The 27,325-nt window shown below is 35.4% G+C and overlaps 1 protein-coding gene across 4 annotated transcripts in view; it reads left to right on the top strand.

Annotated features, from left to right (window-relative positions):
- The window catches only part of Dock4 (dedicator of cytokinesis 4), a 443,711-nt gene that overhangs the window by 226,082 nt on the left and 190,304 nt on the right, over positions 1–27,325 (top strand). For all 4 annotated transcript variants that reach the window (XM_048799621.1, XM_015498141.2, XM_048799623.1 and 1 more), the window contains exons 9-12: positions 6,914–6,995; positions 7,562–7,622; positions 11,537–11,669; positions 15,305–15,393. In XM_048799621.1, coding sequence (XP_048655578.1) covers positions 6,914–6,995; positions 7,562–7,622; positions 11,537–11,669; positions 15,305–15,393 — 365 coding nt within the window. The remainder of the gene's footprint in view (positions 1–6,913; positions 6,996–7,561; positions 7,623–11,536; positions 11,670–15,304; positions 15,394–27,325) is intronic.

The raw sequence follows: 27,325 nt of genomic DNA, 5'->3' as shown, positions 1-27,325 counted from the left end.
ATATATATATATATATATATACGCTTCTCAGGAGAATGTTCTGGTAACTGGGTTAGGAGTCCTTGGATAAGGACACCAGTCCAGTTTGCTACTGCTCATTCTCTTTGCATATAACATCCTTTTATCCTTCATCCATAGTGAGCACTAAAGCCCATGTGGCCACCCAGGGTTGCCAGCCCACCCTCCACCCACTTCTCATGGTGTCCTGCCTGATCTAAGTATCATCAGTTTCTGGGGATGTTCCTTTAACAGTTCATTGTATAGCTTAGATTTTTCTATTTCAAGTTGTCTTTTGCTACTTGTGCTAGGAAAGAACACAATTACAGCTCTCTTCACACTGTTGGGGAGGAAAGGTAATTTTTTTTTTACAACCTATATATCTTCTTAGTTGGAACTAGCCCCTGTAACAAAAAAGAAAGATTCACAAAAGAAAACCAGAGTTTATTGGCATGTGCATTTTGTGTATACATAGAAGACACCCAGGGAATGAGTAATTCTGAAATAGGTGGCTGTGAATTTCAGCTAACATAGCATCTTCAATAAAGATCAGTATACTGATAGAGAAAGGACAAGATAAAGTCTCTTACCTTAGGTACATGTATGACTGCAGGAATGGTGTGACTCTACATCATGTACAACCAGAGAAATGAAAAGTTGTGTTCCATTTGTATACAATGAACCAAAGTGCTTTCTGCTATCATGTATAACTCATTATAACAATTAAAAAAAAAAAGATAAAGTCTCTAAGAGCAGCAGCTTGTGGGAAGGCAAATAAATGCAAAGAATAGTTAGCAAAAGTTGTTAATGTAGATACCCATTGTGCCATCTCCAGGCCCGTAAGGGTCTAAAATTGTCTTCATTGGTGAACATGGTTCCTCCTGGTAGAAGTGGGAGGCTGGATATTGCATACATCTGTCTCCTCCTTCTAGGCAAATAGAGGGAGAGCAGAGAGATTTCCCAAATCTGCTTCTTCTTAATTGCTCAACAATCCTTATGCCAGGGAGACATGTTTTGGGGTAGCATATTTTGGTCTCTTACAACAGATTGTTGGGAGCATCTTGCTCTGTTAGTCAATCAGAAAGCATTTGAGAAAATGTAGGAGAGCCAGGAAATAGAAGCCATTGAGTTCATGCATACCCTGTTGCCTTCTAGATAAACTCTAGAATTCACACTGTCCAGCAATCTTCTTACCTCTTCCCATCTTATTGTCCATCTTATTGCTCTCATTGTTTCTTCCTTGGTTTCTAGTGTGTCTTCTCTCTCACTTTCTCAGTATAGAAGAGGTATTGGTTGTTATTCTCACATACAGCATAATTAATTTAAGATAATTGGCTTTGATTTTTCAAAGTTACTACATGGATATTTTGTTGCAAAATTGATTTGTATGAGTAAAAAATATGACAGTTCAGTTTTTCCTCCAATTGATCATTTTAATGTTTTCTCCCTTTTGCTATTATTGCTTTTGGAGATCATAAATCTATTCCAATGATTTAATTTTTTAAAAAAATATTTTTTTAGTTGTAGTTGAACACAATATCTTTATTTATTTTTATGTGGTGCTGAGGATTGAACCCAGTGCCTCACACATGCGAGGCAGGCGCTCTACCACTGAGCTACAACCCCAGCCCCTCCAATGATTTAACTTTTAAAAATTATTTTAGAAACTGTCTTTGTCATTTTTGTAGCTTCATATCTTTCATACCACATGGTTCAACCCACGTTATTACCTAGTTGTATATTTTGGATAAAGTACATGTTGTGTAACTTTTACACACATTAAATCACTAGACAGCTTTGCTTCTTAGGTGAGTTGTAGAAATAAACATGAATCCATATACAGAGGTACAAAAAATTTTATATGAAATATAAAATTTTAAAATCTTTAGAATATATAAATATATTTCGATTGAAATACCAAAATCTCTGACATTGGCCTTTAGTATCTTTTAGTTGCATTATCTTCTGAAGGCAACAGATTATAGTAGGACACCCCATGGGGGCACTTGATGTTATTATGCAGAAGGTTGCAAGAACCTTCCCAGATCTGTCTGGCCTGGGGTCCTTTAGGACCCTAGGTAAAGCTTTTGCAACAGAAGGGTGCCTGCTTCTGAGGGGTTGAGATGTGCTGAGAAACAGAGGAGAAGCCATTGGAGTCCTCAGATCCTCACCTTGCTTCCTATAGTATATGTAACGTGGCTAAAACCATTTCTACCAAATTGTGCTATTTGAAACACACTCTTCATTATTAGAGGTCTCTTTCAGGACATCAGAATTTCAGTGGTTTGGCTGTACAGGCATAAACTTCATAAACACAGTCATGTTGTGGCTTATTTTTTTTTTCTTTTGGCTTCATGCATTTGTAATTATTTTTTAACTTTTATGGAGAATATTTTATGTGACATAGTCAGTATTGCTCTTTTTCTGTTTCTGAAGTGCTGTTCTTTCAAAGACAGGATTGCATGTTGTTCAGAGCCAAGACACTCGAGCTGGACTCTGGATATTAGTATCCTGCCTCCATCCTTGCTTGGCCATACAACTTTGGCCAACTTACCTGTTATCTGAAACCCAGCTTCTCATTTGTCAGGCAAGCAGCTTGATAGGTTCTACCCCATTACGGTAGTTGTGGGAATTAAATGAGAAGATCCACATGAAGCCAAAGTTATAGGGTCTGGCACCAGAAGGTACATATTTGCTTTTATTATTTTTCTCTAGGAGCTATGCTGGGGACACTTATTTCTATTCTTATTACATTATCTTGGTTTTCTTAAATCCTTGTCAGAAGAAGGTAGGTTATAAATAATAATTATGATTTGTTAGTCTTTATTTCCAGGGAAAGAATTATTGTTGATTTATAGTATCATGATGTATAATGAAACACACACTGAACTCAGGTGGACACTAAATTGCTTCCTGTAGTGAAATTTACTCTAGAAGAACATGAGGCAGTATATGAGGCCAATAATGATCTTTTCTGTACTGATAATATCAATTCTCTTTTCTCAGGTTTTCTACAAGTATTCAATTTCCTTAATCTTTAAGAAGAGGGAGGCATTAGAAAACCTTAGTCACTGAAGATTTATTCATTATTATATGTTTAATATAATGAAGATATAAAATCTACATTGGGACAGGATTAAATGGCATGATCTAGAATTTAGAAGTGCCATGAAACTGATGTGGTGAATCTCACATCTGGTGGTGGGACAGCATTGGTTGAAATGTCTTTGGGGGAAATTTTGGAGATTTCCTTAATATTAAAGAAAAGGATATTATGAAAAAGAGAAGGAACATTTGGGAGAGTTAAAGCTTTTCAGTTATTTTGATGATGTTATGTTTTTTTCCCTAAAATTGTATATTTGTTTAGTCTTATCAAGGAATACCAAATCATTGGGTAGAAACTGAAGATGGTCAATGACTAGGAAAGAAACACCCAAATCTCTTAAAGTTAGGAAAGAAGCATGAACAATGTAATTCAGGTATATTTATCTTATAATAGGACACTTTTTAAGTTTAGGAAAAGTAGATTTGTTAATTTTTTTAAACAAACAACTTAATAAGCAGACTTAAGATAGAGCATCGAAAGTACATTTGTGTGTAGCCACAAAACTTCATGTGACATAGTTGAGAGAATTTTAGAAGATGTGTCTGAATGAAATATCATTAACTTTGTTCAATTTTTATCTTGGCCTTGAAGTTAGACATCCTGGTATTTCTCAAATATATGAATGATGGAAGGTGATTATAATCCAGAGATTCTAAAATTCCTTACTGTAGGCTTCCCCCCCCCCTCCAAAGTCATTTGCTGATTGATTACCTACTATATCAATAAAGATGAAAGAAACTGAGTTTGTATAACAGCATCATGTCACCAAATAAATTTTAAAAAATTAATTGACCACAGAGATATTCTTTTTAAGTAAGACTGTTTTTTTTTTTTTTTAACAATTTGCACATAACTACCTCCACTGCACTCATCTTCAGTCTATTTTTATCTCCCTCTTAAGGCATGTTTAAGCTAAGGCATACATCATTAGCTTAGTACATATTGATATTCTTTATGAAATAAGATATGATATAGTAGAATACTTTCATAATTAGGATTCTATCTAGACAAGTGAAATTAAAATTATGATAGAGCAAAAATAATCTCTTTCTGAAATAGAATACATTAGAAAACATTTTTACCAGAATATTGATAAAGCTCAAGTATATGGAATATGTGTATATTTTACATTTAGTATTAAATTTTATATTTAGTTGAAACTTAATGTCTAAAATGCCTAATAGATTTTTATATATTAATCTTCTTGGCATTCATCATTTGGATTGACCTATCAGAAGGTAATGTGGTATTTGTTGCCAGTGTTTCAATGGGAATAAGTGTTTAAATGTATCATTCAGAAACACAATTCAAAAAAAAAATGTAAAGTTAGGACATACTGTTCATGATACAGAAGAGGGGGAAATGCTCACATTGCTTATGTTTTATAATTAGTAAATACAAATGCCAGCTTTAAACCTTAGCAGTTTTGACTAAAAGTAAAATCAAATTCTTAAACTCTTTTTGAAGTCTCACCTTTGTTTAGTAGAATAATTTATTTATCAAGTCATTTTTTCATTGAAAAAAAAACTACCAAAGTCAAGTGTGCTGCTACATGCTTCATAGCTTCGGAGGCTGAGATAGGAGATCACAAGTTTAAGGCCAACCTCAGCAACTTACTAAGGCCCTAAGCAACTTAGTGAGTCCCTGTCTCAAAATACAAAAATACCTACTGTGCTGGAGTTGTGGCTCAGTGGTAGAGAGCTTGCCTCACATGTGTGAGGTACTGGGTTTGATTCTCAGCACCACATATAAATAAATGATTAAAATAGGATCTTTCAACAACAACAACAAAAAATATTAAAAAAAAAAAAAAAACTACCAAAGACTGCTTTGAAGCCTACTCAGTCAGTATTGATACTTCTTCCTTTCCATTTAGTCCAGGTCATGGGGAAATTTCCTGAACTTTTAAGACCAGGCTTGACTAAATCATGTGGGTATCCCAGGTAGATAAATGACAATGCTTTTATCTCAGTATTCTGGAAATATCGGCTCAATGGTTGTGTAGAGCAGAGATATAATTTACCTATGACATTCAGATGAAGTGTGAGGGTTTTCACTTTACACATGAAATAGAATCTCTACTCAGTCACACACCAGCTCTGTGATCTTGGGCAAAGCTATTTATTATCTTAGTTTTCCTTTCTTTAAAATGGTTATCATAATAGTATCTGCTTCCTAAGAATGAGGTAAATATAAAAGGAGTTAATTCATGTGAAGTCCTTAGCAGAGTGCCTGTCAAATGGTGAATTCTCAGAAGTATTACCTAATAATATGACTTTAGACTGTTTGAAATATAATTCCTTTATCTTAAGATACATTTTTGCATATTTTCTTTTATCTTATATTAAATTTGAAATAATACTGAATTTTCTTCTACTGTGAAGAGAGGATGAAGTCTTTTTTTTTTTTAATTATAGTAAATTACAGTTGGATAAGACTAATTCATCTCCACACCCTCAATTGTATCTGTCATTCCCAGTGTCTCTTTCAAAATAATATTATATAGGAACTTTGACTTTAGTTGAGGCTCCTCATGGTAATTTGTATTCTCTCCATTTATGCCTTATCAGCTACCTCCTCTGTGGAAAAAAAGCTTAGGTAATAGAAATGGAAATGGCCCCATAGAAGTGTGTATTGGTTGCCCTTTTTTATATGAGAGGTCAGAAATAGGCATAATATAAGAAAAAGATGAGGTTAGCCAGGCAGTTGGATCTGTTAAATATATCTCTGTGAATTTAGATCACAAAAGAGCAAAAGTTTTCCATAGCGGCCATAAATTCAAATCTATATGCTTCCTTAGAGATCCGTTTATGGTTATCATTTTTTTCTCCTTCTGTGTATTTGGATGGTACAGCCATTGTTTAAGCCAAGGATCTAGTGATGAATAACAGAGACTTGGTAGGTTCTGGACCTTTAACTGATGTCCTGCACTCCATTTCCCTGCTTGCTCCCTAGGCAGAAGCTGCGCTGCCCAAGGCTGCACCACCATGTGATAATTACACATTCCATGGGTATTGGCTTTGTGTTCTCTGCCTGAGGCAGCCAGCATTTTGATTCTATCATAGGCACCAGGATATTGAAATTCAGTTAGAATTTGAAGCTCATGGTAGCTGGTAGATTAATTTTCCTTGGGTTGATAATCATTTTATTTTTTTTGAACATAAATAAATAGTGTCATACATGATCTTGAATCTAAATGGTGTCTAAAAGTGTTCATTGCCTAGAATTAGTGGCTGATCAACAACAATGTTTGTATTTGCATTAATTCTGGGTGGCACTGTATTTTCAAATGCATGTTCAATGAAGTTTGAGATCTTTTTGTTTAAAGATCAAAGAAAATTCAAGTTTCATTTTTGGGGAGTTCTGTTTGTGTTTTGAGTTATACAGACTTATAAGACCATAAAATATAAAGCTACTTGCCCTTAATTTTAGTGAAGTAATATGATGTAAAACATGAAGATGATCTTGATAGGTACAAACACATGAACTATCAGTCTATATTTTTTGGTTTTGTGCATTTATTTCTACTTTTTGGAATACTAACAATGGTATCATTGATAGGGAAACCTATCTTACAGCTTTAAAAGTTGTTTTGCCTGTTTATGTTTTCTTTTGCAATTACTACTTTGCCGTTTTATAAGAAGTGAAGGAAATATTTATTGTCTTCAGTACTCTCCGAATTTATATAGGTAATCTTGATATTACATGAATAACTTAACAAATGTTGAGCTTAATTCGTAGAATGCATAGCAATTGGAAAAGGAATAAATATTAAATAATTTTCAAAGCATTCCATTTTTTCCCTTATAGTGAGAGATTTTTCTTGAGACTGAATAGAAATGGGCTTCCCAAAGCCCCAGATAAACCAGAACGACATTGCTCTCTCTTTGTGGTAAGTGAATCTTCTTTTGTTGATGAGGTATCTTCTTCCAGCTGTGCTTCATATTATTTAGGAGAAATAAAAGATTGTGAAAGAACATAGTGAATTGATTTAAACTTTGTAAGTAACACATACATTGCATTAATGGCCAAAATTGTGAATACTGTCATTCACAATTACTGTACTTCCCTTAGGGTATTATTGACTCCTTTAATTTTTCTGTTGGTGTGTTTTGGTGCTCTGATATGATTGCCAAAGTTCAGTAGCAATAGGGCTTAGCATGGCACCTGGTTTTTAATATGTGCTTCATAAATGTGAGAGAGAGCCTGAATGAACAATGGTATTTCCTTTTAAACATCTCTTAACAGCAGTTGACTCAAAGTTGATTGTAGTGACATTTTTAGAACAGAATTTGAATCATGTCAGAATTTGAATCATGTGCTTTTGCTCTAAACATTCCATTAAGAATATTTATGTTCATCTTTGTCTTTCTGCTCTTGTGAAAATAATGTACTATAATCTTTAAGTGCTGGTGCAGATTATGAATTCTAAAATAACCCAATTTTATTTTTTGGTAGGATTTGGGTAGCAGCGAGCTAAGAAAGGACATCTATATCACTGTGCACATCATCCGAATTGGTAGGTACAGCACTTGCTGCTGTTTTACAGGCAAAATAGCTGAGAGGTCTCCATGTGCTTGTGTGTTTGTGTGTTTGTTTTGCTCCCTGGAATGAAATGTGAATTCCAGAAGTACAGATTTGTTCTCTGGCCTCCCCGACCTCACATTACAACCTTCTCACCTACCATGAATAGATATGGATCTTTTTCTATGTAAGTTGTTAAGGAATTTGTTGTATTTCCTTTTGTTTTCTTGAATCTCCTAAACACATCTGATTCAAATATTTTGTATTTGCCCTTTTAAATTTTAATTTCTTATAGCATGAAACAAACTTTTAGGACCTGAGTTTCCTACAAGTTGAGGAAAGCTTCACACCAGCTATCACTTTCCTAAATGCAGAATGTTATAAAGCATTATTACAGAAGATTCTACAAAAAGAGGTTTAAGAGATGCTGAATACTGTATTATTTGAACTGCTATAATGTCATAGCTCATTAATGGGTCTGAGAAGTCCTACAGGGAGAAATCAATATGGTTCTCTAACTTTGTTGACCCAGCTTCCCCCAAATCTGGTTTGACTGTGAAAGCATGGATATAATGTAGCATTTATTAATATCTTGCAGAACACACTTTGGTATTCTATTTTCCCACATATTTCCACCTTTTGGGTCAGAGCAGCTGGGTGAAATAAGGAATGGTGCAGCTTCTGCAGTGTTTCTAATAAGGCTGACCAGCCGATGCTGGAAATGTGTTCCCAATTCTTCACTAACTGTGCTCTGTTACTTGCAGGGAAATACTTCTGCAGTGCAGTAATAGCTTGCCATGCAGACATGCTAAATGACCTTTAATTTTATAGTCTTTTAGTTTACGCATGCAACAACCACATTGTGTATTGAGAGAGACTATAAAAAACTTTCATTCCAACATAGATTTCTCTATATATCTTGTAAAAATGTGTTCAGAATATTTGTTTTCATTTTAAATTATTTTTTATATTTGAAAGATAGTAGAAATGATTTCAAAAACTAAACTGTGTTGCATTTTAATTTTTCCTTTAATAAATGAGTCTGTGAGGAAAAAAATTGTAAAGTACCTTCTAAAATTTTGGAAAAGTTGCAATCTGTGTTGCTATGTACTTTTGAGATAAAACCTTTGTCTGTTGGAGAATGATATGATACAGTTTCTTGTATAATTTATATATAGATATAGATATAGATATATGTGTGTATATTTATATATAATATATATACTACATATATATATATATATATATATTATATATATATTTTACTTCAAATTTGTAATGCCAGTTGTTAAAATGTAGTTTGGGATATCTTTATGTAAAACTGCTAAAACTTGAATATAATCTGAAGCACTGAGAGTAAAAGTAAACCACTTTTGCTTTTGAAACTTTATAGACAATATATACATGATTTGGGTGAAAAAATAAAAACATGCAGCTGAGTGTGTGCCCTTCAAGCCCATGGTCCCCCTCTTACAGCTTCATGCTGAGGCAACCACCTCAAAAGTGTCGCCTGTCATAGGGCTGCCTTTCAAATACCTGGTGTTTGATTAGTACTTGCATTTTTTACTAAGATTTTATGGTCATTACACCATTCAAAATGAATGTTGATCCAGAAATTACCTACCTGCCTGCCTCTAGGTTTGCTAAAGATAAATCTCTGGAATTGTTGAAAGAAACTTGCAAGAAATTTTTACTGCTTGAAACTGAGGAGAAATGAAGTTAGGCTAAAATGCTCTAAGAAAGGTTATGACTTTGTCTGCCACCCTCCTTCGATTTAGTAAAATTGAGGAGTGGAAGATTGTTATCTTTCAGGGACAGATACTTCTTTTTATAGAATGTCCCTTGTACCTGCTTTATTGGGAAAAGGACACACTGTCCCTCATTGGCTGCTGAAAGTAGGAGCAATAACACCTCAAAGCTGACAAATTATGCCCAGCCTTTGATTTGGAAAGAAGAGAGAGGAAAAAAGGAAAAAAAAAAAAAAGGAAAAAAGAGCAATTAATTGTTTTATATCCCCCTGCCCAACCTAAGTGAAGTTCAAAGAACTTCTCTTGTTTCCCCTTCTGGCTTTTGGCTGGACCCTTAATATTTTATCTTTCCACATTCCTCCTATCTTCCTTCCTGCTTAGAGAAATTTTTCTAGTAATCAGAGCAGAACTGTGAATTCTTATTAATCCTGGAGTTGGGAACCCCAGGGCTGACACTGAATCATCTCATTGGTGTAATTGTTAGACCAAAGCCTCAGTGTGCAAAGCTGTAGTGCCACAGTGTCCTGAAAGGACACTGAATACTGCATGTCGAGGACTTAAGAAGCAGCAGCTTTGGAGGGAGCAAAGCTTCACAGTGGCAGAGCTTGCAAGCCTCCCTAGAGCACCTTCTCAAGTAGTTCTGAGAACAGACCTTCTCCCACCCCCCCTTATTTCTCAATCCTCCTCCATAGTTTTTTTCTTTAGCACAGTACTAGAGGAAGGGGATATTTTAAAAAGGACTGGTAAGTGTGCTATGCCCTTGTATAAATTGTAGGAAGCCAGAGCTAGAAGATTCCTTAGGAATATTCATGTTCAGTTCCTATTTTTTTTATTAATGAGTTTCTTTTCTAATATTAAATAACTTTGAAGCACTTCTCTCAGAAATCTCCTAATTACTTTGTCATCTTGCATGTACGAAGGAATGAGTAAGTAAAATAAAATTTGTATTTTAAATCATGATATTGATCAAGATTGCACTATATCAAAGCACAATTGCTTTATAATTAAATCAGCCAATTTAAATATGACATTACAAGATGTTTGACTTGTAGGCAGAAATTATATTAAAATTATGTATATTTAAATTTAGCTTCCGACTATAGCTTGAGGTCATGAAAACATGACATTTAAAAATGTTACATTTTGCACATCTAAAAAGTGATTGATTTCTGTTGTCCAATTTTTTTTAGTTTTGATTCTAACCATAAAATAAGAGGTTTTCAGGATTTTATTTGCAAGCATTTCCCTGAAAGTGACATATTGCACATATAGTTTTCCATTTTTCTTTAGTAGTGATGAGTAAAAACCCAATTGGATACTACCATCCTTTTGGTTTGGGTGGGTTTTTTTTCTATATAACATTGGATTTTGGAAATTCTAGAGACATCTTGATATGCTATAGAATTTTGTTCAGATAGAAACAACTTATGGATCTGCTGACCAGCATCTAGAGACAAATTTGCATTTTTTCTTTTTTTTTTGCCCCTTATTAACTTCTTATATTTCAGCTTCAGTATACATTATGCTTTTGGTCTTTAAAATAATCATGGGAATTAAATATGATTAATAAATTAAAATAATGATAACATATTTTCAAATAAATGACAATTTTCAGGCTTGTAATAGTCAACACAGTCCCAGGGCATGTTAGTAATGGACCAAGTTATCCACAGCCTGCACAGTGAGGCAGGAGCATGCTCATTTAGTCACCTGTGCTTCCTTGTTATATTCAGAGTCTCTCCAACTGCTTTTTTTCAGAGGTGAATTTTTTTAAATGGTTTTGTGAATAAGGAATTTTTTAGAAAATGGAAAATGTCATAGGCACCATGATTGCCTTTAATAAAGTGGGCCTTCTGGGATCTCTTCATGAATCCTAAGAGAAGGAAAGTGGTTCCCAAACATGGGATCAGCTCTAATTTTCATAGTTTTATGGATGGCAGCTGAAGCTCAGAGTTCATGCTGCTTGCCCAAGGTCACAGAGGAAGGTGACTGGAGCAGGCGATCCTGAAGCAAAGTGAAATCTTTTGCCCCCATCCTATACCCTTTCCATCACCCAATTGTGTTTTGTATGTATGACCTGCTTGGTGGCTCTGTGTGTCTCTGATTAGGATGCATCTAATCAAATATTTCCATGAGTCATGTTTGCTCTTTAACTGGATAGGTCGAATGGGAGCAGGAGAAAAAAAGAATGCCTGCAGCGTCCAGTACCGGCGACCCTTTGGTTGTGCGGTTCTTAGCATCGCGGATCTGCTAACAGGAGAGACGAAGGATGACCTTGTCCTGAAAGTGTACATGTAAGAAGCCTGAACATGGTGGGGCCTGGGTGGGCACAGGGGTGCATCTGGATCTTACCTGGATAATACTTTATGTGTGGAAGTGCAGAACACCACATGGGTTAAGCTTGAGTCATTTTTCAAACTCCCAGCAATCTGTTGACTTGCTGCAAATTAGCCCACAAGTCACTCTTAGTCAGAAGAAATATGAAATCAAAAACCAATGAATACAGATGGTTTATTGATTGGGTAGACCATGTACTGTGTAGCATACTTCCACTGAATTTGCATACCTGGTATATCTTTCATAATTAATTAATTCATTCTTGGAAAGTGGAAATACTACACTTTGTAATAAAAATGAATGAGAACTAAGACAGGGAAGCTCAGGTGATTACCCTCCTACTCCATATATTAAACTGGCCTGCGGTAGTAAAGTACTACAAAAGTGTGTACTACAAAAATTTATTGTCTCCTAGTCCTGGAGGCTAGTAGTCTGAGATAACATGTTGGCAGAGTTGGTTCCTTCTGGGGGCCGTGAGGGAGAATTATTTCCATTCCTCTTTCCTAGCCTCTGGTTGGTTGTTAGTGACCTTTGATGTTCCATGGCTTGTAGTTATTGTCATCCTGAGCTCTCCCTTCATCTTTACACAGCATTCTCCCTATGTGCGTGGCTGTCTCTGTCTAATTTTTTCCTTTTATAAAGACAATTGTACTGGATTGAGGCTCACACCAGTGACCTCATTATCACCTGATAACTTCTTTAAAGATCCTCTTTCCAAATAAGGTCACATTCTGAGGTACTTGAAGTTAGGATATCAACATTATCTTTTTGGAGGGGGACACAGTATAACCCATAATGCTCTGCTAAGAAAATCACTTGACATAATCCGAATTCTAAGATAAATGATTTCTTAAATGCACATGGTTTGAGTCAGCCTACCCTGTTTACTTCCCCACACATCTGAGAATTGAGAGCTGAAGTAGAAAGACATGGTCAGAGCCAGCCCCCTGGGGTATCCGCATTCCTGTTTTGAGGGCCAACTCCTGGCTACCTCCACAAGCAACCTTGCTTTTGTCTTTTATTCCAGAGTTTGTGTTGCTAGATCTAACATATGCCAATAGTTTTTTCATATATGGTGGTCACAACCAGCACACCCCTATGGGACACATACTTCAATTGCTTATTTTTTACCCACTACAGCAGTGTTTCATGGATTTATCTACTCTCCACCAAGTGGTGACCTCTGTAGCAAGTTAAGTAATTGACAAAGATTTATCTACATCCTGTGGTTTGGGACTGGAAATTCTCTTTATCCCTTCTTAAGAGGGATAAAACCTGTGACCTTGATTTTAAACTTGAAAACTTTTTAAGCTAGTGGGTAGCATTACTTGTTACTCTTTTTGTCATAAGTCAACTCTCATTTTTAATGGCTGGACTTAAATCTGTAGTAACTACCTTCTGGTCTCTCCATACATTGTTGGTGGGACTACAAACTGATGCAACCAGGCTGGAAAGCAATACATAGATTCCTCAAAAAACTAGGAATGAAGCCACCATATGACCCAGCTACCCCACTCCTTGGTATATATCCAATGGATTTTAAATGAGCATACTACTGTACTACAGCCACATTAGTGTTTATAGTAGCACAATTCACAATAGCTAAGCTATGGAGCCAACCTAAGTACCCTTCAACAGATGAATGGATGAAGAAAATGTGGTATATATACACAATAGAGTATTGTTCAGCCATAAAGAAGTATGACTTTATGGCATTTGCTGGTAAATGGATGGAATTGGAGATTCTCATACTTAAGTGAAATAAACCAGTCCCCAGAAGTCAAAGGTTCAATGTTTTCTCTGATATGTGGAAGCTAATCCAAAATAAAAAGATTAGAAGAAAGATCAATGGAGTAGACAAAGGGGATTGAAGGGAGAGGGAGAAGGAATGGGATAGGGAAAGACAGTGAAATGAATCTGACCTACGTTTCCTATGTGCACACATGAATATACCGCAGTGAATCTCATCGTCATGTATATCCACAAGATGGTTTTAAAAACACCATAAGTAAACAGCAGAAGGATTAGTAGAGTAGAGGTCAGAGAATCTGGGAGGGGATAGGAGGAAGAAAGGGAAAGGGGAAGTACTAGGGAATGAATTAGAACAAATTATATTCCACGCTTTTATAATTATGTCCAAATAAATTCTGTTATCATATATTACTAAAAATAACAAATAAAAATGAGGAAATCCATAAATAATATTTCCAGATTCTGCTGTGAGTCTTAAAACATCATTTATTTGAAATAAAAGTGATCAGTAACGGCCAACCTTTACTATGTGCTTACTATATACCAGGGACTCTGGTCAGCATGTTAAGCCTATTGTGTCATTTTTATCCTCAAAACAAACCATGAAGCAGATGCTGTAATCTCAGTTTTACTCATAAGGGGACAGTTAAATGACTTGCTCAATGTCATGCAGCTAATAAGAATGAGAACCATATTTGAAATCAAGATTGTCCAGTTCCAGAACTAGAGCTCTCAAGGTATCAGGTTGTGTTCTTCCAGATGTTACTTCATACTACTATATAGTAATATGATGATGGTGGTATGTGCTGTTGCTTTTTATGAAAATTGAAATTCTTTGCAAACACAGTGTCTTCTTAGAATAGTCTTTCCAGGTGTGGGTTGCAAGGGCCATGTTTATCTTGCCACAGGGAACACTGAGGGGCTGACAGTTACATGCATCATCCTTGATTATGCAGCTGATGAAGGAGACCCATGAATCCCGGCTCTGCCTATGGCAGACATTCACTCTCATAAAAATAAATTGTGCTGGTCTTCATGGTATTTTATTTTCTGATTTTTTTCTTAAGCATCAAGTAAGGCTTTGGGTAATTCTTCCTAGAAGAGAAGTCCCTTAAAAATGACAATTCAGCAAATCATGAGGCCATTTCAAGAGAATGCTAAACCAGGCAAAACAGTCACTGCACAATAGAGAGGAACCAGGAATTTAGAAAAACACTCCAGAAAGTGCTTGTTAGAAACAATTTGTAAGAAGTTTCTAAATGTTAAGGTAACCAAGCCCCTAGTCTATCTGGCACTCTTAAGAACAGTAACAGATACCTAGTCTGAGACTAGAAGGGGGCCTTTGATTTTATATGGAGTTTTTTTTTTGTGTGTGTGTTATTGTTAAAGAGCATATGCTCTAGAGTCACTTAACTATCTAATAGGATAGTAAACCTTCTTTATTCCTTCCCTACTGGGTTGAAATAAGGAAAGTGGAAGCAGATGTACTAAGTGGCAATTGATGTTTCACAATTGGATAGGTGGGATGGCTTCTTCTATCTTCCATTGTATACATTGTTCTCCAGCATTTTTTCTCTTTGGGGGCCACTTTTAATCTGTGAGTTCATCCCAGCTGCTGCTTTGATGAGGTAGGTGGCCATGCCTCACCAGGCGTGGGCATTACTTCTCATCTTGGCATAGCCATGCTAAAACCATCAGTTGTTTGCAGCAAATTTCGAGGAATTCTAAGGAGATTTAGGGAAGTACCTTGTATGGTCATAACAAAAAGAGCAGGTGTGCATTCAAGATCATTGCTTAATCCATGTTTCAGTAAAGTTTAACCAAGTGATTATTTTCATAGGTGTAATACAGAGAGTGAGTGGTACCAAATCCATGAGAACATCATCAAGAAGCTGAATGCACGCTATAATTTGACTGGCTCCAATGCAGGTGAGTACATGGAACTGGCTAACTTGGCCCTACACTTTTTATTTCAGGCCTTTTGTTTAGGTCAAAAGGAAATGGTCAAACCCTTGGTTTTTTCTCTTTGTCTTCCTAATTTTAAAAATGCTCAGTAAGCACTGTGGTACATCTCCCTGTACTGTGTGTGATAGGCCTATAAGTATAAATTTTCAGAAAAAAAATGTATTTCATTCTGGCTTAAAACAAAGTTACAGATCTGAATTTGTTCAGTGGTGCCAAGTCTTGAGACCTATAAATTTTTACTTACTGCTAAAACCTAAATGATAGTATGTCTGGGTTCGTGACTGTAGGTTTGATAAACAGAAGTCTGACAGGAAGGTCCAATTACAGGATGCCTCATTGTCTGTAATCTGCTGTAAGCAGCATTATTGTACTGGGTAACCAACAAACAGGTTCACATATTGAAGTGGGCTGAGGAAGTGATGATGACTGTGGTGTCACATAGATAAAATCTACGTATGCTTATTCAGAGAGCAACTCATGTTCTACGTGCCACTGTAAGTTATATGTAATATATGGCATGCAGACTTGTATTACAGTAGTTACACATCATAGACTATGTGACATTATATGGTGTAAGTAGATTGTATAGCATACATAGTGACTACTTTACATGTGATTATTAGCAAAAACTTGGTGAATATTGTTTGTGCCTATTCACCCTTCAGTCAGACATTGAAGCAAAATAATATGCATTTGTGTGTTTCAGCTGACATAAAGAAAGCTCAAATTAAACAAGCCATTATTTAAATGGAATGCATTGTTTTTAGAAGTAATTTTTAAAGCTCTTGAATATAAATAGATATTTGTGTGATAGTCCAACTTTACTAGTAATTAGGAGAACCAGTTTAAATTCAGACCAGCTTTTCTTTTCAGACTCATGCACATCTCTCTAGGCCAATGTATCCCACAAAGAGAAAGTAACTGCAGCCAGAAGCCTTTGTGGTTCAGTTTCTTGAGAACCATAAGGATCCACAGCTCACACATGTGGCAGCATTTCAGGCTGAACAGAATGGTGAGGTCAGATGAAGAGTTGGCCTCCTTCTCCCAAGAGTTGGGGAGGTAATGGGTTATATTTGATATAGATGGTCATTTGCTTTGGCCAAGCCCAATATCTACCACTAAAAAAACAAGAGGCTTAGAGCTCTGGATGTTGAGGGCATGCCTCTAAAAGACTAAGAGGAGACAGTAGAAGTGTCTTCCATGAGTAATAAGTTTATTTTAGAATCTGCTCTCCATGCTTGTCTTCTCTTCTCCCCAATAAAGAATTATGGGAGTGCTGACTGTGTGTGGACCAAATGGTTTCACTTCAGTGCATCCTCCATAAGGTAGGAAATGTGCTACTATTTTAAACCATACCTTACCAAATCTGTGGACTTGCACCAAATCCAGTCATTCTATTCTGAACCTTTCAGTGTTTCTTGATACCTCTGACCACTATTTTATCATTAAATATTGAGCAGACCTGTGCTTCCAGTTCAGTGGGCACTAGCCACCACCCATATGTGGCTACCAGGCAGTAATCCTACTAGCTGAATGCAGTGCCAGGAGGAGTATTATAAACTAGATGTCAGACTTTGAAGACTTCATATTATTAATAGAATGTACAGTATCCTGTTAGTATTGTTTTTATATTGATAACTTGTTAAAATGGTATATATATTGGGCTAAATAAAACATACTATTAAAATTATGTTTCTTTTTACATTTTTTAATGTGGTAAGTACAAAGTTTTAAATTTCACCCATAACTCATGATATTTTTATGGGACAGTGTTGTCCCAGGCCTGGTTTACATGATAACATTTTCCTCTAATTTATCTCATGCCTCACAAATAAGTTAATTATTTCTTGCTCCTTTCTTTCTGTCTACTGACTGTAGATGGAGGACTGTAGCTTTGGGGGAGCTAATTCTCTCCCCCCATAAGTCCTATTACTCTCTATTTGCTTGAACTTGCCTTCTATGTGAATAAATAATTATAAAACTTAACTGTCATCTTCTGAATTTTCCCCTGTGTTTCCTGACTTTCCTGTTCCCTGCCATCATAGATGTCCTCTTTTTGTGAGGAAGTGGGGTACTCGTGACTGAACTCAGGGGCACTCGACCACTGAGCCACATCCCCAGTCCTATTTTGTATTTTATTCAGAGACAGGGTCTTACTGAGTTGCTTAGCGCTTTGCTTTTGCTGAGGCTGGCTTTGAACTCATAATCCTCCTGCCTCAGCTTCCTGAGCCACTAGGATTACAGGGGTGCACCACCATGCCCAGCAGAGATGTCCTTTTCACTAACCAGGACAACTGCAGTACATTTCTTTCTTAACTTCTTCTTGGTCCCCCAATTCTTACCCTTTTTGAATATGCCCCATGCAGAACAAGATTCATCTGTTGTTGGGTTGTTTGAATAGGTCATTGTCCAAACTCTGAGGTGATTCCCAGTTGCCTCCTGGATCATGGTGAAGATCTTGATGATGGGCTTTAATTTAATCCCAGACAGATTCCTAAGGCCACTGATACTGTATCCTGTAAGGCTTCTCTTAGGGGTCAGGGTTCCAATTAAACCAAACTACAGATTCTCTCTGCTTAAAGACAGGAATCATCTCTTTGAGAGTATAGTGTGGTTTTTTAATATTTTGCCTATGCAAGCAAGATATCGAAGGTATGAATCAGTTTCACTGGAATAATAAGAATATCATCTTCTAGAGATTATAGAAGGATTAAAAAAGAAAAATGTATGCAAAGCACTTACCATAGAACTTTATACATAGTAAGTATATGTATTCACTTTTAGCTGTCATTATTTATCTCACTTTGAGCTATCATCTGGAATATTTTACCCTTTCCTCTTAAGTTATCTTGTTTCATTTTTTTTTAAATGGATAGGAAATAGTAGAAGAAGCAGGAATATAAGAAATTGAAGCAATTTCATCTCCTTAAGGAAAGCTTTTAGAATATTAGTTGGATTTTTGATAAGCTGGATTATTAAACCAACCCCTCCTACACTTTGTTTCTTCCATCTCCTCTCTACAGATTTGATTGCTAATATCTCCTTCTGGGTTCCTTTCATTGTTTGTGGTCCTTCTGATTACATAAATTACTCCAGGAAGGATGAGGAGCATATTCTACTTTCTTGGGGCCATTTCTCCTTGGAAAGTACTCCCCATGTTCCATGTGCTTTGTCAGCAATATTGACTTTACCAGGAACTGAGACTCCAACCACTTTATTCCCTGATTCTTCATTTTTCTGTTAAACATTATACTATAATGAAAACTGTGTTGCTGTCTTTGGGAAAAGTTGTAAAAAAAAATCATCATCGTAGCATATAATGGCCTCAGAATACTTTCCCCTCCTTTTGGTGTGGTGATGATGATTTTTTTGCTGTCTGCCATGATACTTAGAGTCCTTGGCAACCAAATATGTGTTCGTTTTACCTTGCTTCTGCTACAGAGCCCTGCTCTCCTGTTCTTATGACCTCAGCCCTTCTCCAGTCAAGCCTGAGTTCCAGCTGCCCTACACAGACCCCTCTCACTCTTCGATCCCTTCTCACTCTTTGAAGCCCTAAGCTTAGGCACACCCCGCCCTAAGCCTTCTCATTCTATAATACTGCTCCAGAGAAAGAAAGCTCAAAATGAACCTTTAAAAAAAGGCTTGTATTCTTCCTACCAGAATTTCTGTTCTTCATTCTTGGTGGGTCATCGTTCTTGTCACCTTTATCTGTTTCCTTCTTGGGGAAAGGGAGTTACAAGCCCAGGTGGGTGTTCTGGATCCATATTGCTTCATTATCCAAAGGGAGGCACTCTAATGACTTCCTTTAAAATAGGAGAGGAAGCAAGAGTACAAGAAATTGAAGTGGGAACTTGGGGCGCCTAATGTTCAGTTATCACAGTGGCTGGATATTGTTGACTTCCCACTTTTTTCTTCTTGGAACACAGAATTGATTAAATGGAAGCAGCACAAACATTTTCAAGAGAATTGAGTTCACTCAAAAAGTGCTGGTTTTTTTCCTGCTTTTCTTCTGCTAATCTTTGGTTTGGTACTAAAAAAAGAAGAAAAGAAGAACTTTGAAATTACTTTGAAACAAATTCTGCCAGCTAATTTCCAGGCCCTTTATGCTTCATTGATATCCTCCATATCTCTTATTAGAGTTGTAATCTTGTCTGTTTAATAGATGAAAGGATTCATCGATTAAACTGGGGTTTTTCCCTCTAACCTAAGACTTACGTTGTAAAGGTACATTAACCACTCTTTTTGTTGAGTTTAGATATAGGGATGAAATTGCAAGTGATCCAGGGAATTTTTAAAGGTAAAAAATAATTTATATATCTCTTCAGTTTGATTCAGTTAGGCTGAGTTATTTGAAATTTCACAGGTATGCTATGTGGGAATTTGAAAATCCAACAGCAATATTTTGAGAATTAGAAATTCTAGAAGTATTTGTTAAAATGTGCCTGATTTAGGTTTATGGAACAAATGTTTATTACAGTGTCACCTCTGATAGTGATTGAATTCTAGGAATGTGACTAAGCCAATATAATTAACTGGGGCAAATTCAGTTCTTAGACTTAGACAAAGTATATAAAAATCATTGGCAGTTGTTCATGTCCCAAGAGAAACTTTAAAATATTTTTATCATGTCTTCATGAATTATTATTTTCTATAGTTTATTCATGCAGTTTATTTATTTATTTTTTTTAAATCCCCGACAGCAGAATGTATTACAATTCTTATTACACATATAGAGCACAATTTTTCATATCTTTGTATAAAGTATGTTCATGCCAATTCATGTTATTATAAGTGTACTTTTGCATTACAATTCTTATTACACATATATACCACAATTTCTCATGTCTCTGTTTACAAAGTAGGTTGACACCCAATTCTTGTCTTCATACATGCACTTTGGATAATGATGACCATCACATTTCACCATCCTTGCTAATCCCCTGCCTCCTCCCTTTCCCTTCCTCCTCTCTTCCCTATCTAGAATTCATCTATTTGTCCCATATTCCCCCTCCTTACCCCCTTTATGACTCAGCCTCCTTATATCAGAGAAAACATTTGGCATTTGTTTTATGGGGATTAGCTAATCACTTAGCATTATCATCTCCAATGCCACCCATTTACCTGCAAATGCCATAATTTTATTATCTTTTATTGCTGAGTAAAATTCCATTGTGTATATAAGCCACATTTTTTTATCCATTCCTCCACTTAGGGCATCTAGTTTGGCTCCACAGTTTAGCTATTGTGAGTTGTGCTGCTATAAACATTGATGTGTTTGTGTCTGTGTCCCTGTAGTATGCTGTTTTTAAATCCTTTGGGTATAGGCCGAGGAGAGGGATAGCTGGGTCAAATGCTGATTCCATTCCCAGTTTTCCAAGGAATCTCCATATTGCTTTTCATATTGGCTGCAGTCCCACCAGCAATGTATGAGTGTACCTTTTTCCCCACATCCTTTCCAACACTTATTGTTGTTTGTTTTCATAATAGCTGCCATTCTGACTGGAGTGAGATGAAATCTTAGAGTAGTTTTGATTTGCATTTCTCTGATTGCTAGAGATGATGAGCATTTTTTCATATTTTTATTGATTGATTGTATATCCTCTTAGAAGTGTCTTTACCCCTCACACTTCAGATAGAGCACTAATCTCTGGGGTATATAAAGAACTCAAAAAGCTAAGCACCGAAAAAACAAATAACCCAATCAACAAATGGGCCAAGGATCTGAATATATATGCAGTTTCAATTAAAATAAATCATATTTGCTAAGCAGATAAACTTATAGAACCTTCTTTTTGCTTTCATGAACTGCATGTACATAGTTATATTCCTGCCAGTTGTACTGTACATAGGGAGAGCAGTTTAGCTCTGCAGAAAGTGCATGTTATTATTTATTTGGCTGATGATTTTTGGAGTGTTAGGTTGCTCAAATGCAACCTGTCTACACATCAATGTAATCACTTAATTCAGTGTTACAAAAATGATATAACTGTTAAAGATTTTATCATTGCCCCTAATTTTTTAACATTGCCTTTAGAAATTTTGCTTTCTAATAGCATTAAAATAAAAGTAGTACTTATTGGCACCACCTATTGGTTAGATTTATAGTATGTTATTGTTTTACTGATTTTTGGATTTTCCTAATCATTAAACCACAGTCACTTTTTAATTCTTTGCAAGTTTTTAAAATATTCAACTTATTCAATTATATAAATGTAGCAAGAATAATGCAAAGAATTACTAATTTCCCAAAGGTTAATATTTTATTACTTTTCCTTTATCTCCAAATATACCCCCACCGTAAACACACTTAAATTAATATTATTGAGTTGGTATAATTCTTAAAGATTACATCAGTACTCCTGATTTTTTGTATGTGTGTGTATGTATATATATATATATATATATATATATATATATCTGTGTGTTTATATATATATATATATATATGAATGTATATATAAACATGTTCACATACATATTCTACTTGTATATTTGCATTTATTTTTCTGAACTGCTTGAGAACAAATTTCCTCTCTTACAAATTGCCTCTTTTATTTCAGAACATGGTAACATAGCTAGAGTATGATGATCAAAATCCAGAAGTTAATATTGATATAATGATGTACAGACCTTATTAAAATTTTGACAATTTTAATAATAAAAAAAACCCCGGGCTATATTACATGTGGTTGTCATATCTGTTTAATTCTTTTTTTCTAAACCATTTCTCTTGACTGAAGAAAAAAATATAGTTCAAGATATGATACTAAATTAGACTCTTATCTATTCTTTAAAACCACCAGTAGTCTTAAAAAAAAATAACCCCATTGTTAACAAATAGAAGAAATGTTTAGAGCTTAATGGTATTTTTTAAATTACATTTTTCTGATTTTGATATAATCAGTAGGAATACTCTTTAGAAGGTTTTATATATATANTTTCTTTTATTAAAAAAATCAACCTGCTGAACAGCTCCAAAGCTACAATTATGTCAAACATGGAAATATTTATTGATTTTCTTCTGGAAACCATAAGCATGGACATGCTGAATCAAACAGACTATATATAAATTAGTTTCATTTGGATCCATACTGTCCTATTTATTATTGATAGAATCATATATTGTATTTTTCATTATTTTTCTTCTGAGCCTTCTTTTTTTTAACATCCTTACAAATTTAGGTCAGAAGATATGTGTTCATTATATTTTTACCAATGGCTAGTCTTTGATGCAATCATAAGTGAACATCAGACTTTGAAAAGAACATTCATCTTCTAAGATTTTCCATCATGTTGGAGGTTGTATAGTTAAAATGTAGTCAGAAGTCGTCAAATATTTTGGAGTCAGAATAACAAAAATGTATTATATTTTTCTATTGAATTTCTTTGATGTATCTTTAGGATTTAAGAAAACCAGGTATCTTATATACTACCTAGCTGCTAACAGACAAGGGAAATGTGCTACATAATTCTCCTTGGGACAGTCTTTTAACTTTTTTGCTTATCCCCAAATTCAACTCATTTCTCTTAGTTTTAATCTTCTCATTCTTTGCTCTGTCATTCTTAATGTGACTTTACTCTTTCTTTCTCAGTGGTGTAGTGTATATTGTCCTTGGTACTATTTTCATTGAAGAATAATTTCTCTAAGATGTTTCTGCAGTAGATTAGACTACTAAGGAGAGACTTGAATGTGCTTTGAGCTCTTTTTTTCCCCCAAATACATCATTTAATTTCTTATTGAAGTATTTTTTGTATGCCTTATCCTGTTGACATTGTCACATACCAGCTATGTAATATTGATTATAAATTTTTTCAGTTCTTACTCTTTCCAGTTATAAAATTGTGATAATAAGAATAATTACTTTAGAGGTAGTGTTGTGAGAAAATTATATATATATATATATATATATATATATATATATATATATATATATATAAACACATATATATATATATATATATATATATATATATATATATACATACATACATACACACACACACACACACACATATATATATATATATGTATACACACACACACATAGAAGTATTTCAACAAGATAATATATATGTGAATATGGAAGTATTCCAATAAGTTCTTTTTAAATTAGTGATTAGAGCCATATATGCTTTTCTAATACAGGGAATATATCATCTCCTCACCCATCTTGAGTTCATGACTGACTTCCCTATCACAAAAGACAAATTAGTAAGAGAAGAGCATACAGATGTATTTAATGTAAGTTTTGCCTGACAAGGAAGCTTTCCTTAGAAGAAACAGTTAGACTTTACTGTTTTTCAATATTAATTTGTCATACAATGGGAAGTCATGGAGAAATATGATAGAATTATATTTTGTAATATAATTCCATATAATATATGATGGGAATATTTTATTATGGTAATAAATTGGAGGAAATGTAGTAAGCCCTGTTTATTCAGGTTCTTCTCTGCCAGACTTTTCATTTTCTGAGATAAAGATACTGTTTTCCTATGGGTATAAGGAGAGCACCTCTAACATAAAATTCTGATGACCTATTTTAGGGGAGAAGAGCAGGGAAGGTAAGAGTAGCCTTCCTGCATATATGATGTTCCTAAAAATAGTGTGCCATATTTTAGGGTAACATGTCCTAAGTCCCATCAGTATGCTACACACACACACACACACACACACACACTCTCTCTCTCTCTCTCTCTCTCTCTCTCTCTCTCTGTCTCTCTCGCATGCACACGCGCACACATACTTACGAAATGGCCTTCCACCAGTGGATTCCTAGGTACTTGAAGTCATGAAAAAAGAAATACATGTAGATAATTAATATTTACAGTAAAAATGAACAAACACACAAAACCTTTTTAACCTTGACATAATCCCATTATATACTCTTGAAATGTTGAGATCCTAAATCAGAACGAAGATAAAAGTGTAAGGTGAAAAATTTCCGTTAATCAAAAGGGAAATGTTAAAAAGCCTCTGAATGGTCTCATCCACCCCTGAAATTACAGCTGCCACCAAACGTGGATGGGCTTCTCTCCAGCTCTCAACTCTTTTCTAAGTAGAACTCAGTGAAAATGAATAAATTTCATATGTCTCTTAACATCCCTTCATTTTACACTCAATGATTCATGTATTTCTCTGGTCTTATTTTCTTTATGACTCTTAGTTGTGGTCTAACCACTTCTTTGACAAAAACATGAAAGCCTTCCCAAAACTGTGAAATTTGGAACTAGGAGATCTGTGGACTGGTAGTTATAATCACAAGATTATTTGTTCATGCTATTTTTTTTTTTTTACATACCAAGAGGTAAGGCATCCCAACAGTTATCCAATTCAAAGATGAAAGATGTCAGGGAGGTAATGATCAGAAGGTGATCCTATTGTCAGACCCTTTGAATTATCCTCAATAATATCAAAATTGTATTTTTAAGAGTTTATTTACTTTAAGGGAGAAATAGCCATACTCACAAATTTAGTAATACAGGCTGAAAGTCAGAAATTAAGATGGACCTATTGAGAAAGAAGAATGGAAGAATATTCTTTTCCCATTCACTGTTCAGTTGCTCTCTTTCTTCTCTCTCATTCTTTATTTTCATTTTAAAATGACTTGTAAAGTACATGTGAAAGAGGAATTGCATCTTCGTATTTGGACAGGAGCAATATTTATAACATAGATGTCTGGATCTGCAAGATGACAGTATTAAAGGACAGCTGTAAATTTGGTCATCTGGTCCTGCTGGATCAAGACTGAGCAAGTAGGCTTCCTTTTTCCCATGATCAGCATATTATTGCTCATTGTTCCCATGTTGCCATCTTGATTTTATTACCTAACCTGGCTCATTTCTACACTCTGGTTTCTTCCAGATGCTCTGAAGTTTGCTCATTGACTCATTTCTGACAGTGTTGTCTCACTTCACATCATGCCTTTAAACATTTGCCCTCCTTTTGTTTCTATGCTCTAGAGACCCAGGGCTCTGACTTCCCAATGTAAACACCTTGCCAGATCCAGCCAGAATTTTACTGCAGGGTGTATCTTTGAAAGTTTTCTCTGGCTCAGAGTTGAACTCAAAAAAGATTTGTAGCTGCTAGTGTATTCATTTAAAAAGTCCATTACCTTAAATTATAGTTTTAACTTACAGCATTCCAGTGCCTGTAGCAAAAATTAAATGATTAATTTTCTAAGTCAAGTACTTAGGGGTGAATAGAGGTAAAAAATTCTTGCTTTAATAATATCGAAGTTGTAGGTATTTCAGAAATGAATTGATTTTATTGAAGGTGATTTTCTGAAATAATCTAATAACACCATCTTTAAGAAGTTTTGCTGAGCTCAGGATATTGGTGATTTTGTAGGACAAGCTTTAAAAACCTACCAATTAAATTTTGCTCTTAGCCCTTACCTTCCAAACACATACAAATTGTGGAAGTGTTGTCCAGAGGTAGTATTTGGAGAGTTTGCTACAGAATGGTGATGTGAAAAGCTACAGCAACCTGCTCCAAGTTGAAACAACAATAACTGATGAAAATTATATTTAAAGGGGGATTAGCATCTAGAGATTTTCCTAAGAGCATAGAGCCAATGAAGAAACCTGCATTCAAGAATGATGATTATATTCTATAAGTGCAGTTGTACCACAACCCACTTCCTCCTTTTTGTCTGCTTGAGCTCAGCATGATGGAAGCTCCCATCCAAGCCAAAGAGATGGGGTTCCCATTTCTCTTAGCTTCCAGTCAAGGAATATAATATCTCACCAGGAAAGGACAGGCCACTACCCTCTCTCATCCCCCCAACTTGGAGATGCACAGACTGAAATCCTGCAAGTGTGGCTGAGAGGTTGGAGACTCCCTTCTTCTATCCAGTTCCCACTCATAGTGCAGATGGTCTGCCTCAGATGCAGAAGGCTAAGAATATTGGGGCACTGATTGCTGTTACCCTGGTTTGCTAATAGGGTAGAGACTTTTATTTGGGAGAAGCAAGTGACAGTTCCAGAGGTTACTACCTATAGTGGATTAAATGTTTGCATCCCTCCTCAAAATTCATGTGTTAATATTTTAACTCCCAATATCATGGAAATAGGAGTTAGAACCTCTGGGAGGTAATTAAACCATCAGTAAGGAGCTCTCATGACTATCATTAATATCCTTGTAAAAGACATCCCAGGGAGCTCTTTTTGCCCTCTTCCCACCATAGGAGGATATTGTCAGAAGACAGGTAGACTACTACCTGGATCCTCCCCAGAACCCAACCATGCCAGCACCTTGGCCTCAGACTTCCACTCTTCAAAACTGTGAGAAATATATTTATGTTGGTTTGTAAGTTATCTAGTCTGTATGGTACTACATTATAGCAACCAGAACTCAGACACTGCTCTAACCCAGCACCTTATTTATAAATCAGTGATGTCACTCCACAGAAGTGGTCTTTTATAGATGCTCCAGCTCTGGAATGGTGGCTCAGAGATTTGCCCACAGAGAGGCAGTCCCTATAGAGTTAAACTGAAATTCTCCTGAAAGGAACTAATCTAATTTGAAAGAGCATGTGGAAATTCACACTGAAGGAAGGTCTTGGAAAATATGGAGACTTGTGGAGAAAGAACAAAGAAAAATGAACAGAACCTCAGGAATACCATTAAGAACAAACATATGGTCTGGGGTTGTGACTCAGTGGTAGAACACTCACCTGGCATGTGTGAGGCTCTGGGTTTGATTCTAAGCACCACATAAAAATAAATAAATAAAATAAAAGTATCATGTCCATCTATAACTAAAAATAAAATTTAAAAAGTAGAACAAAAAAAAACATATGCACAATAGTAGTACTGGAAGAGTAGAGATAGAAAGTCACAAATATATATATATATATATATATATATATATATATATATATATATATATAGA

The sequence above is a fragment of the Marmota marmota genome, unplaced genomic scaffold (assembly GCF_001458135.2).
Source record: "Marmota marmota marmota unplaced genomic scaffold, marMar, whole genome shotgun sequence".
Lineage (NCBI taxonomy): Eukaryota > Metazoa > Chordata > Mammalia > Rodentia > Sciuridae > Marmota > Marmota marmota.
This window is presented reverse-complemented; position numbering and strand designations above follow the sequence as displayed.